This window comes from Halyomorpha halys, unplaced genomic scaffold (genome assembly GCF_000696795.3).
Source record: "Halyomorpha halys isolate HHAL.00 unplaced genomic scaffold, Hhal_1.1 Scaffold255.1, whole genome shotgun sequence".
NCBI classification, from domain to species: Eukaryota; Metazoa; Arthropoda; class Insecta; order Hemiptera; family Pentatomidae; genus Halyomorpha; species Halyomorpha halys.
Window position 1 is genome coordinate 171440 of NW_027114251.1, and position 14119 is coordinate 185558.

Here is a 14119-nt window from a genome sequence, read left to right on the forward strand (position 1 = left end):
CAAGAGCTTCTGCAAAAATGGAAGAGGCAAAGGATCTTCGTCATCTGAATCGGAATCGTCCGAGCTTATTATTATACATTAGGGAGTAGAATATAAACATAAAGAGTCTTTGGGACCGGATGTTATTCCTGGAAAAAAGTTGTTTACTGTTTCGTTTTTCACGGTATTTTTCATCCTTTGTCTTGTCACAGAAGAAAAAAAATTCATATAACTGAATAAAATTTACTAATATGTGCATAAAACGGGTCCAAACTTTCCTTCTTATTACTAAGTTTCGTATAAATGGATAATTACATACATATAATTCAGAGGTTTTAGCAGGGGATTGAGAAATTCTTCGCATAACTGAATGTTTTGTATAAGTGAGACTTTACTGTAATATAAATAAATGAATTTAACAATAGAAAATAGAAAATATTTACCATGTTCTTAAAACCGAAGTAGTTGTGAATAAATAATATGTTCCTCCACCAATACTGTTTACAAAGTTCAGCGTGGTGATTTACAACCAGCGGCCACTGAGGACCTGAGCCTAAGTGTGGGAGTATGAACGTACAGAACAAGATCAATCCGGCCATTGTTGGTACTAACCTGAAATTTTAAAATAAATTAGTAAATTATATGAATTTTATAAACATTATACAGTTTTCTCTGTGCATAACACTAAGGAAATAAAAAGTGATACCTCATAACCCTTGATGCTATTTCTTTGGGAACATCAATAGAATTGGTTTTAATGAATCGTTTTCCGATGGTATAAGTAGTGAGGAGCCCACTCATCATTATAAAGGGATCTGTGTAAAGGCTAGCAGCTCTTGCAATCACAGTCCATGGTTTCCCCAATGCCTATAAAATATTTTAAATTATTTTATTACCAAATTATTCCATATTTGTAAAAAATATAATTACTTAAAAAATAAAATTACTTAAATTAAAAAATAAAATTACCTAAAACGAAATAAATATATTAGGATAATAAATGTATATTATTATATCATCCTACATAATAATATAAATCATATAATAAGATGAATCATAATAAATAGATAATAACATAAATCATAATATTATTCTAACTGTATTTTCTATTGGTATATGTAATTTTTTTTTTATTAACTATGTATTCTATCATTTATGTTTCCTATTTTATATAATAATTATAGTTATTATTATTATCATCATATTTTTATATTTGAATATCTTTTTCTTTTGCTTCACTTAAATATAAACCGTTAGTAACCATCATCTTCCCATCACTTTGTCTGTACCACTTCTGCTTTTTTGTCACATGTTCAATGTTTTTAAACTAAACAGGTGGGTGGTTCTAATTTGTTTCTTATTTAATTATTATTATTATTTCTTGACCTCTATTTATGCTCATCTTACTTCCTTAATTTTCTGTCTTTTAGTGAGTAAACTGTTTTGTTTTTATTTATCTTATAATTTACTTTCTATTTCTAAGTGTTATTCTGTCTCATGTTTTTTGTATCTTGTTATATTACATTTTCAACATATTTTTAGTTGTTTATTTATCTTTATTAGCCCTGATGAAACTCTGAAAAGTGGGGCAATATCTCGGTAAATAAATAGTTATATGTATTTTTTGTTTCTTTTTTTAACTGTATCCCTGACTAATAATAATAAAAATTCTTACCTCTGTCATTTGCGTTCGGTTTATATAAGGGTTGAAAAAGAGAGCCATCGATTTATGAGATAGGTACAACATAACAGCATTGAAACACCTAATCCCATGGAGACTTGATATATCATCAGAAGAAGGTTCGAGGGAAAACAATTTTTTGCTATTTTTTTTCAATGAAAATGCCATTAGAATTTCTACCCAAAAATCTAAAAAAAGAAAAAATATATTATGTAAAATTGTTCTATTAAAGGTAATATAATAGTAAAAATAACACTCCAAACTCTGAGGGTATACATTAGTTGGGAGATGGAACTGTTATTATAATGATGCCTAGTGCTAAATAAAGTATATTGCTATGGAAAATCATGCCAGTAAAACGACATTAGAAAAAATTTAGTAACTTATGGATACATAAAATTTTATAATAATATAAGAAATATGCAGCTTGTAATATTAAATTCTAATTAAAGATTAAATTGACTGGCTGTTTGATTTTAGCCCCTAGTTGAAAATTCTCTAGGGAAGCCCCCACGATCAAAGTGTTAATGTAGGTCAAAAGGTTTTTGATTTATAATTAATAATAAAAAATGAGTATGACTATAAAAACAAACAATGTCAACAAAATTGTTTATAATAAACTTATTAATTAATTTAATATTCTAAAATTATAATTATTAATATGCTAAAGTAAATAACCAGTCGGAATAAGCACTTGATGAATTATTGGCTAATAATAAATAATAACTTACTCGTTGTATTTCCAGTCCACAAGAATATTTCAAAACATGTTGCTAAAAGAATGGTCCCCAAGAGGATTAGAAATAATGACCTGAAACAAATATGATTATTATTCTGATGAAATCTAGTTGGCTGTATTTATAATTTTTTTTTTTGTGTGTGAATAAGATGGCTGTGGAGTGCGGTCAACAAATAAACAAAAACTATTTATTGGTGCTGACATTTCGTATTCATCATGGTGTATCAATAGTTAACCATGGATTAATATGTGGAGAAGATGGTTAGGATTTATATATTTTTATTTGTCTGGTAGATGTTTCTAAAAAAGATTGTTTTCTAACAAAGAAAATCACTATAAGATCAGAAAATATTGCAGTGTTATTTTGCGAATATAAAAATAGTGTGTACTTGGAGGGATTACAACTGTATCAAACTTTGGAATTTGCTTAAGTCTGCGTAATCAGGTGTTCTCTGCCCAATTTTTGAAGATTATACACCTCAAGTGGCCTGTTGATCCTAGTTCTGAAGTAAAATGGTACAAGCTATACTTAAAAACTATTTGAATTAGAGTAGTTTCTCAAGTAATAGGTTTTGGTTTTGGAAAAATGTGTTGACCAGATAGACTAGAAGTTGGGTTGGAATTCTGAGGTGGGTTTGGTAACTCTTCATTTAAGACACTATTTCTTTTTTTTTAATTTGAGTTTTTAAATTATAAATTAATTTATAAGGAGATAATTGGGGGTGTGGTCAGTGAAGAACGAAAATAATTAAAAACTTATTTATTAGTGCCTACGTTTTTGCCTGAATTTCAAGCTTTTATCAGGGCTAAGAACAAAATACAAGATAACAGAACTTATCATTAATATATTCTCAAATACTTGATTTAATAAAACAGTATTAATGTTTTATTTTTTTGTGTCCATGTTTTATGTTTTTTAATTATTTGTCACCACCCTTTATATTTCTCTTTTTACCCATCTAGTAATGTAACTTGTAAACACATTCTTGACTTTTTCCGTTTGCTTTGTTATCTATTCCAACATATTTTTTAACACAGAAATAGATTGCAGACACACCACTCACTGTACTTGGCATCAAGATCTCAACCAAATAGTAGATTTTTTTACGTTTTATTGCTTCTTTTTTTTTCTCATATTTCTTTTTTATATCTCTTTTCCTTCTCTACTCTTTTTTTAATACTTCTTCCTTACCCACATTATTAAGTTATGTTTACCACATGTTATTATTGTCATATTTACTAATTCTTTCTTTTGTCTTATGTAACTTTATATTTTATTTCTTTCATTATCATATTTTACTTACATATTTCATTAGTTACATATATTATTTTTCTTATTTTTTTTCATGGCCTTAATTTTAATTAATTATTACTAAATTAAAATATTCATAGTTTTTTTATTCCTTTTGGCTTATATAACTTTATATTTTATTTCATTAATCCTATTATTAACTACATGTTTAATTACCTATGTTTGTGGTTTATTTCCCACTTTTTTCATAACTTTATTTTAAATAATTTTCATATTGTCCATATATTTACAAACTACATTTTCATACATATTTTATTATTTGTTATTTCCTCTTAATTTATTATAACTTTTCTCATGCATCCTTTATCTTCTTATAATACTCAGGCTATACATGTCTTTCAACACTGTTTATATATCTATAGTGTTAGTTGTTTTCTTATCATTCAGTAATTCTTCTTATTCATTATAGTTGTTATCTTGTTTTTGTTCTTAGCCCTGATGAAGGCTTGAAATTCTGGCCAAAACGTTGGCATTAATAAATAAGTTTTTACTTGTGTTCTTCACTAACCGCCCCATCACCCACTCATGTTCTCCTCATATATATAATCCACGTTCAACAATCTACTCATCATAATAAATATAATTTGTAAATACAAGAAATTATTTCCTCATAAACACAGTATGTTTTCTATCTATATTTTTAACTTTTTCTGGAATAATAAAAAACAACAAAGCTTAGTAATTTTTAGAGTAGGATGGGGTCTAAAATATGAATTTTTGTTTATTTCATAGATTTTGTTATTTTGGAAACTACTTTGTGATAAGTTAACTAGATTAACTGATAACTAGAGTGATATAATTAAATGCTTTTTGTTGTTATTTTTTTATTTTTTTAAAGAAGAATCTATTAATTGTGAAGTTCATAAATACAGAAGAATAATATAAAATAAAAACAACAATACAATAAATTTTCAAAGATTAAACTATTTAGAAAAACCTAGATAAAATAAACACAAACAAAGCTAAGTTAAAAGAAATTAATATAAGGATCCAGTTATTGTTTCACAAACTCTCGGCGAAACCATCAACTTGATTTATAGATTAAAGTTACACTTTACTGAGCATTTAAGTATAACTAAATTACTTAATTTTATTAATAAATTTAATGTATTACTAAATTTAGCATGCAATATTTAAAATAAATAATTTACCCAACAAAAATTGTAGAAGTTGGAATAGAAAATGGTTTTGAAACTTGACACATTTCTGGTACGACCATTACAGATGTTTTCAGTCCCGTTCCAGCTGAAAGATCATCGGCCACTGATTCCAGAGAAGACTCAACATCCTTTGGCGAGCAAGACCTTGGAACACAGACTGCCCAATGAAGGTGACTAAATCTTGGGACTCTGTGCCCAGGCTGTGAAAATGTTAGAACATTTTGGTACAAAAAAAAAAAAGTTGAATATTCATTGAAATGAAATAAAAAGTGATATTTCAATATAGTTCCCTCACTCATTCTCCACTGGCTTTTAATACCAGTGACATGTTTGAGAGAAAAGCACCGGGATCTTCTGGAGTACTGCTCTTTCCTTCACAAGTGGAGGGGGAAGAGATCGGTTCGGAGTTCCCCAGACTGAATGTAAATATTGTAAATAGGAATAATTGTATTTAAGATATTGTTTTACATAAAGTTAAAAATTTTTTTTATGAATTTTTTTAACTATAAGAAACCCAGACAACACCATATCCACTGACTGGTACACTAAACCCACTTACTCAGGCAGACTTTTATTTTACCATTCCCCCTTACCATAAAAAAATTAATGCGGATAAAAGCCTTATTCACTGTTGCCTTTCCCTCTCTGATTCCCATTTCCATGAAATTAACATACACCACACTAATAACTTTCCATCCTATATCATTATTCATTACTATAAACTTATAGACAACTACAAAATCGTCTTACTACATTATCTAATTCTTCGCAACCCCTCCCCATCCCCTTGTACAGATCACTACCATTCATCCCCTCTCTTTCAGTTAAAATCTAAAAATATATTAATATGTTTTTTATTCTCAGCTGTTTCTGGCGGTGGGTACATTTTGGAAAGAATTTTCCTCCAATTATGTAGTTCAGCATTAGTTTTTCGAGTGTCTGATTCTCAATCTTGCTGTTACAACTTCTTTTGTTCTAGTATTGGACATGATATTCCATCATTCTGCTATGTCACTACTTGATTTTAGCTTCTTTACTTTGTCAATCTGAAGGCAATCTTGTTTTTTCTCAATTAAAGGATTTGAAATCCAGTAAAAGGGTAGGAAGTGGGGTGTAGGAAAGAGGTTGTAAGCTTTCTTAGTAGCATTAGAAGTACATGCATCTACATCTTCCTCAATACCTGCAGGACCTGAGATCCACACAAAATTTATAACTTTGAAATAGAGTTTATAAGGGTAATTATTATTGATAAAATACTGTAGCGACACCGCTTTCTGTTGGTCTATACTGTAACTACTACAGCTGACAAAACCACTATGGGCTGGCATGATGCAACCTATCAGCTAACATGTGAACTACTACTCTTATCAGGCAAATGCTGTATATTAATGTTTGTATTATGTGCTCCTTCAGAGAATCTCTCTTCTTATGAAGTAATTAGAAACAGTATACATTGTGGATAAATACATTATAGTTCTATTTTTGGAAATGTATTTTGACTTTTACTTCACTTTGCCTTCTCAGAATCTCTTTTCCAACCCATACCTATTATTTCTAATATAAGGACCAATGGCTGTTTCCGGTAGAACTTATGATCCTCTTCGCGACTGCAGACTAGTTACCAGCAGAGTGAAGTTTCTTCATGCAAGGATCTACAGCTAGTTCCCATAGGACTTGCCAACCCCTTCATGACTGTTAGGCTCGTTCCCTACGGAGTGAAGTTTCCAACTATCCAGCCAGTTCCCCTAAGACTGATCCTGTCCTTCATTTCCTAGCTATCTAACCTATATGAATACACATTGTCAGGGCCTTCTGGTATAGGGTATCTCCATCTTAAATTGGAGTCAGAACCATATAATCTAACACAACTACCTCGATAGTTTAATTAATAGATAATAATTTAATACTCACGTCATGAAAAGTGCTTCTGAAAGCGAAGTGCGCATGGACCAAGGAATGGACCTTGGACAGAGTGTGATACTCATGATCAGTTAGCTTGATGTCCATGTAGGCGAGGCAGTATTGGCCCCCAGATTGCAGGCAAAGGTCTATGTCTCCATACTGGTTCATGTTTCCACTCAGGAGTCCTGATGGCAGCTTTGCGTTGGCATCATACACTGGAATGGTCAGGTTTAATCAGTAATAATATCCCTTGTTGTGCCTCATACAATACATGATAGTTTAAGTGAGCCCAGAAGGCTTTGGAAGCGAGAGTGGGGAGACAAAGGAATAAAGGATCTGAAGGGCAGGAAAAATGTTCTTGGTTTAGTGAACTAAGGAGAAGGTTCCTCAGAAAGGATGCAGATAGCAGTTTATAACGTTTATCTTCATAGGAGTAGTAGTTTTTATGATATTTGACAAAATAAATTCACAAAATTTTAATCCCTAGCTTTTCGGATAACATGTTTAATTTCTGAAAATTATTAAGAAACTACATTAATTAATGTACTTCAGGTATGTAAAAGATGAGCTCAAATTTTGTGCGAGAACATATTTTAATTTTTTTTTTTCAGGAGTGAAACAAGACGGCATATTGCATTTGAAGAGAGATGGAATGAATAAGAGATTGGAGCAACCCAAAGTGAAACTACCTAACCTCAACATTGCAAATATAATTGACGTTACAATGCCACTGCTAATTAAATAGGCAAGCAAAGTTGTCCTGTCGGGTTTTAAACAATCAATTAGCAGATAAAGGAATAGTGTCCCAACGTGAAATACGTTATTAATTTCTGCAAGACAAACTTGTATTTGATAAAATTGTTGTATTTTTAAATTTTTATGCGATACCAGTATTATTGTTATATACAAAAACTAGCTGACTCAGCAACTTCTACAAAAGAGAAACATAACCAATTTACACAAAAATTGGGAACGTATGTAGGGTGGTAAGTAAAAGTTGTGAGATGCGCACATCGCGTATTTAAGTAAGAGAGTTTTTAGACTTTAAGGTACATGTAATAAAAAATCTGTAAAATAGACTAATAGGTTTTTTCTTTTCTTACGTCGGCCTCAGACTCCTGTTGGAGTCCACTGCCCATGTTGTTATATTATAATAGAATGGAGATGAGGATGTAAATTGTTATTATTTGATTTTAAAAAACTTCTTTGGATTCTGCCATAAATTTGCACAACGCCTGAATAGTACCCTATCTAAATCTGCCAGCTCTTGGAGGAAAGCGCTATTTTTTTTGGTGAGGGAATATTTATTCTTGTATTTATCATATCTACTGCAATTTAGAATAATATGTAATGGATCCTCGATGGAGTTGCATGTCGAACATTTATAATTTTTTTTAACTTTAATAAATGTCAAGGCACGATTTGTACGACCATGGTTAATTCTTAATCTTGTAAGACTATTTCTCTTCTGTTTAGCTTAATACAATTGTTAGAGAACCATGGGCGTGGAGAGACATAGGGTGGATAATGAAATGATCTTTACCTTTCGAACTTGACTCCCAGGCATACCTATCCTGCCATTCACTAATGAAATATTTTTTTCATCTATCTCAAAATTTACTGTAAAGGCAGTTACGTATTTTCCACTCTTCCCGAACATCGTTTTGCTATCTTATCAGCTCACTCATTACCGTACAAACCTACATGACCTGAAATCCATAATAGATTATGGATCTTCTGTAACTTGCACTACACGCGGGTGCACTCTATTATCATATGAACAACAGCAGAAGATACTCCCTCTACAGGATGTTACAATTGACAAACACCTGGATCGCGATCCTAGACTTATCCTAGGAGACAAAGGAAGGCTCTCCCGATATCGGAGCAGAGGTGTAGCTGAGCAGTTGTGCAACTGTTACTCAACAACTCGTGGCTAGTTCAAGTTTAATACGGCCTTGACCTCCTCTCTAAGCGCTCTCTCGTCCAGTCTTCTCGTATCGCTCTCTGTCCCTCCAGGCAGCTTATGAATATAATATGATACGACATCTAATATAATAAAAGTAAACAAATCCGACCAACAACAGAGAATAAAATAATGCTTTTATTTACAAATAACTTACATTTATATATTTACATATACAATTTACAATTTATCTTTTTTTTTAAAAAAAAAAAGATAGTCCAAGAGCTCAGGGAAAAAAAATAGTTATTTCACCCCATTAGCGCACTTGCTCAGCCTCCACTGGCTCATTACCAGTGATGCGGCGAGAGGGATGCGCTGGGATCTCTTGAGCTCTGCTCTAGCCCTCACACGTGGGGAATAGAGTGGGCGGGCTCAGGGATCCTCAGGTCGATTGTGTAAATATTGTATGTATTATTTTATCATTATGTTATTTTATTTATTTATTTTTCATACAGATAGTTTGATTATGTTCATCTTGTCTATTCTTTTGTTTGTATATATTTTAAGAGATATTTTTTTTTTCATTTATTTTTATTCTTATGTTATTTTATTTTAGTATGAATGTGATCATTCATCACTATTACTAAATAAATCTATCATTTCACCCCAATTTTGTACTAATTTAATAAAAACTATAACTAGTTACTGATAAAAATGATGTCTCTACTATACTAATGTTGAAGCAACATTAAAAAGAAGTTTGTACAATTTTTTTTTGTAAATTTAATAATTAATATGGAAATGGATTTTTTATAATTATATAGAACATTTTTTGTGTAATATAAAAATATTTAAGTGTTTGTATGTTCACATTGATTCATCGAAAATGTTGCTAAAATTCTTTTAAAAAATACGCTCAACACTGCATCATCAGATGAAATAAATCATAGCCCCAAATATTTTTTATAGTTTATTTTATTGAAGAATTTAAAAATGAATATTTTAATTTTGCATTGTTTGCAGTCAAGCGAAGTTTATATTTGTTTTCTGTTTATTATGGCCCGTAAAGATACTTCTTCAGGACCATGTACTATAAATATAATGATTGAAGAACAAGACTCATCTGAATATTCTCTCTTCTATTAATTGTTTATTAGCCAATGACTGGTGCAGTTATAATGCTAAATATGACAATATAATATAATATTGAATAAGTGTGAGATGGAAAAGAATAAACTTTTCTAAAGTCTCAATATAGGTTTGAACATACTGGAATTTTATCCAGTCCAACAACCACTGGTATCAAGATGCGTATATTTATCTGGAAAAGGTCACGGAATTCCAGTTTGTGTACTCGTATTACAGTTGATACAACTTTCTTGAGGCCTAACATTTTACGCAATACTATTTAGATCTTGTAAAAATAGCTAGGTTAGGGATTTTATGTAGAGTGAGATCGATAAGTTGGACCAAGAGCTAATTTATTCACGGAGAATTTTTTTCTTTTTCCTTCTTCTTGTCATTATTGGTATATCTTGTACAGTGGTGAGAAACTGCCCTTTTTTGTCGAAAAACCTCTACATTTTCAATGTTCTGTAATTCTCATTAATTCCTACATTTTTCAGGGTGCTGAATTCTATGAAATTCAATAAAGACTTACACAAACTCTAATATGATACTATTCACTTTTATGAGAAAATAGTCTTATCACATAGGTCAATAAAGATAATTTTTTCTGGACTGTCAGAAAGTACAAAACGGAATTTTCTAGTATTAACTTGGAAGTGGCCGAAAAAATTTATAAAAAAAAATTTCAAGAAACAAACTTACTTAAGAAAAATACAATTTTTACACTAACTTTCGTTGGTATTGATTTGACCGAAATATTTTATGTTGGACACTTTAAAACATAATAATAACTAGTAACAACTCTCTTTTTCCTTATTCCGAAATAACGTCTGTAAGATTAGGTTTTCACAAATCACAAATATAGTTTGATGGATTAACCAGGTACTGTGAATTGGTTTATAGCTATTTGAGCATATGAAACCACATTTATCAATATGATTAGACAAATTTCATTTTGGAGTTTTTTTTTCCACACTTTCCTCCTCTGTAGGGAATTGAATAGAGTTATACCGAACCTGATATACACTAATATACCGAACCTGAATTTAGTCCATCCCCTAAATTTTTAAAACTTTTAAAATACTTTTTATATATTGATAGATATTACAATCTGCCACATAGTTGTGGGCAATAGTTAATAGTGTGAATACTAAAATACATACTAAAATAAAATAACATAAGAATAAAAAAAAATGAAAAAAATATCTCTTGAAATACATACAAACAGAAGGATAAAAAAAATGAACATAATCAAACTATGAGTATGACCATTGCCAGAACTCCAATTGTCCAATTTTATTTTACAATAAGTCTCTTGGCCACTGCCGTTTCAACCTTCTGGATGGGTGGAACTATATAAGGTTTGAACCAAAGGATTAGGATGGTTGGAAAGGTTTATATGGAATTTTGAAAATTTGGTTGGTATATGGTCAAGGACAAAAGGGATATGTAGGCCATGGTGTAGTGTTCTGTTGGATACGTAATAAGGTGCATTAACTATGGTTCTAAGGATTTTGGATTGAAAGGATTGGATACGTTTGATGTTCGACGGTTTTCTAAATTTTTTGAATTTTTTTTTTTTAGTTCCGATAGCTCCCTTTACGGTTCTAAAATTCTTATTAGAATAAAAGTTATAGAATTCTCAATTATTTTAAGAATAGTTCTTTTGTTTAAGACATGAGAAATACAATTCAAAGATACGCGCGGCTAAATTTACGTCATGTGCAATTTCGAAAATGTGACTTTTTAGTTATCAACTTTAGGACTTTTTTTAAAAATAAATTAATTGGTATCCATGTTATGTCTCAACATTCTTTATTATATAATCAACAGTCCAACGTTTCGGCCATCCTCAAGGACAATCTAACAATTAATACTTTTATTATACATTCATTTGTAACAATTTTTATTGCAACATTATTATTAATAATTTAACATACCTTAAATATAAATTTACACTTCAAATTAAATATAAAATTTAGGACGTTTGTTTTTAAGGATAATTTTTAAAACTCTTTGAGGGCTAACAGGACTTCCAAAAAATGAAAAACATTCGAACGTATATTTCCAAACAGAGAAGTGGTGGAAATTGAAAATTATTGTTATGTCAATAGATAAATATTTTCAAGAGCATCAAACTTTAATTTTTTTTACTTTTAAATTTCCAGCAAAGATTTTATGACTGCATACGTTCTGCATTTAAGATTTGCCACGTACTAATTTAATTATATTTTATATTTACTATCCTTTCAGTTCCTCTATATTCATATATCTTATTTTTAACTTATATTCATATGTTACATCCAACTTAAGTATACTTACATTAATTACTTTATTATTAATGTTTCTATTATATAATTTAAATACCTCTGTATCTTTATTCATTTTATATATTGTCTTTCTTTATCATTTATATTAATTGTATCCTTCTTTAAAATTTTATTTCTCCTGTGTTTTCTATTCGTTTAAATATATACTTTTTTTTTTAATATATAATTTCTCCCCTATCCTCTATTATGTATATATAGTATCATTCCATGTTTACCTAATTTTAATATTTTATTTAATTTTCTGTAAATATAAATAATATATTGACTTACTCATTACTGCTTGAAGGTCGAAACTGTTGAGAGCATTGAGGTAGGCGAAGCTGTCGTTCCTGCATGCCTCGTTCTGGCTGTCGGTGAGGGCGAATGGTGGCGACAGGTTCAGGAGTCGTCTGCTTAGGCCTCGGGGGGCCCCATTTCCTGTGGACAAGCCAAAAGTTATTATTTAGTTACAAAGTATATATAATATTATAGTAATAGTCATTATAGTGGTAAAGTGAATTACTATAGGAATGCTAAAGTGACTAGATATAGACTATCCATTTATGCACCTCAATTTTTTAATTCATTATGAATATTATTAAAGCTTTAATCATGCATTTTCTATTGATATGTCTTAGAAACGGACAAAACACGCTGAATACTTGAACAAATTTTCTATTGCTATAACTCAGCAATGAACAAGGGGCATGGTCTGTACAGTATAAAGAATACTTTATCATAATTTTTATATTGATATAATTTAGAAATTAACAAGTGCTAGACCTGTGCTGTAGGAGAAATACCTTATAATAAATTTTCTATTGATATAACTTGTTGTATATTAAAAAAAAAAATTGTAATAAAATAAAATATACCGCTGGTTTGTATGTTTTCTGTATTTGATGTTTCTCATTTTCGTTTAAACTTGTAAATACGTATATTAGCAGAAACTATACCTTTTTATTAATTATTTTTTGTATATTTGTATTTGATTTTTTTTACCTTTATATATATATATTATCAGAAGTCAGTCACCTTATGTTTTATGATATGACGCATGATTTTATTTTATTTGTTCTGTGTTTATTTTATATATACTGTTAATTATTGTAGTTCATATTTTATCTTTTCAAATTCATTATTTTAATTAAATTTTATGATTGTTTATAATTTCGTTTTTATTTTGTATTTTACTCTTAGGCTTTAATGCATAATTTTGATGCCTGTAAAATGTGTATCAAGGCCAGAATAAAAATTATTATTATAAAAATCATTAATATTATGTTAAAATTGAAAAGTAAATTTAAAGGGATTAGAATCTATGACACTCGAAAATGATCCTGGAATATACGTATTACATATCGTTGTTAGGTGAAACAAAGTTGTATTAAGTAATATTATATGGGAACTATTTTCACCTATCATCCGTATGCATAACTAAGTAAATATCCTAGGAATTAATCAAGAATAAATTTTCTAATGTTATAACTTAGAAATGAACTATACTGTACCCTAAATACTTCATTAAAAATTATACATTGGAAATGTACACAGTACCAGAAATACTCACAATTCACAAATTTTATATTGACATAACTTAAGAAATGGACACAGAACTGCGTATATGTACAATAATGATGACAGAGGCACGCAGATGGCTTTTATTACGTTGATGAAATGTGAATGAGTTACATTAGAAATAGCTTGTTCATTATAAAAAAAAAATGAAAATAATGACCTTGCCGTGTTCATTATATATTACGAGTTCATTAATAGTTATGAATGAGTAATTCATTTTTATGAATAAACGTAGTTTCCCCAACAGAAATATGTGCGATGATTTTTTATTAGCTGGGAATTTTATATTCTTGTCGTTGTTGAACGGTTTCCTTTTCAGCCATTTGTTCCAATTAATATTTCATATGACAGTTCCTACATTTTTTTGCATGATTTCTAACAAAATTATGCAAATAAATACTAAAATAAATCCTGAAAAAATAAAT

The 14119-nt window shown here is 29.7% G+C and overlaps 1 protein-coding gene across 1 annotated transcript in view; it reads right to left on the reverse strand.

Moving 5' to 3' along the window:
- drd (drop dead) overlaps nt 1-14119 on the reverse strand; it is a 26142-nt gene that overhangs the window by 9558 nt on the left and 2465 nt on the right. The window contains exons 2-8 of the mRNA XM_067051465.1: nt 12408-12554; nt 6783-6988; nt 4863-5071; nt 2392-2471; nt 1655-1848; nt 686-846; nt 423-591 (exon numbers count right to left, since the gene is read on the reverse strand). Coding sequence (XP_066907566.1) covers nt 423-591; nt 686-846; nt 1655-1848; nt 2392-2471; nt 4863-5071; nt 6783-6988; nt 12408-12554 — 1166 coding nt within the window. The remainder of the gene's footprint in view (nt 1-422; nt 592-685; nt 847-1654; nt 1849-2391; nt 2472-4862; nt 5072-6782; nt 6989-12407; nt 12555-14119) is intronic.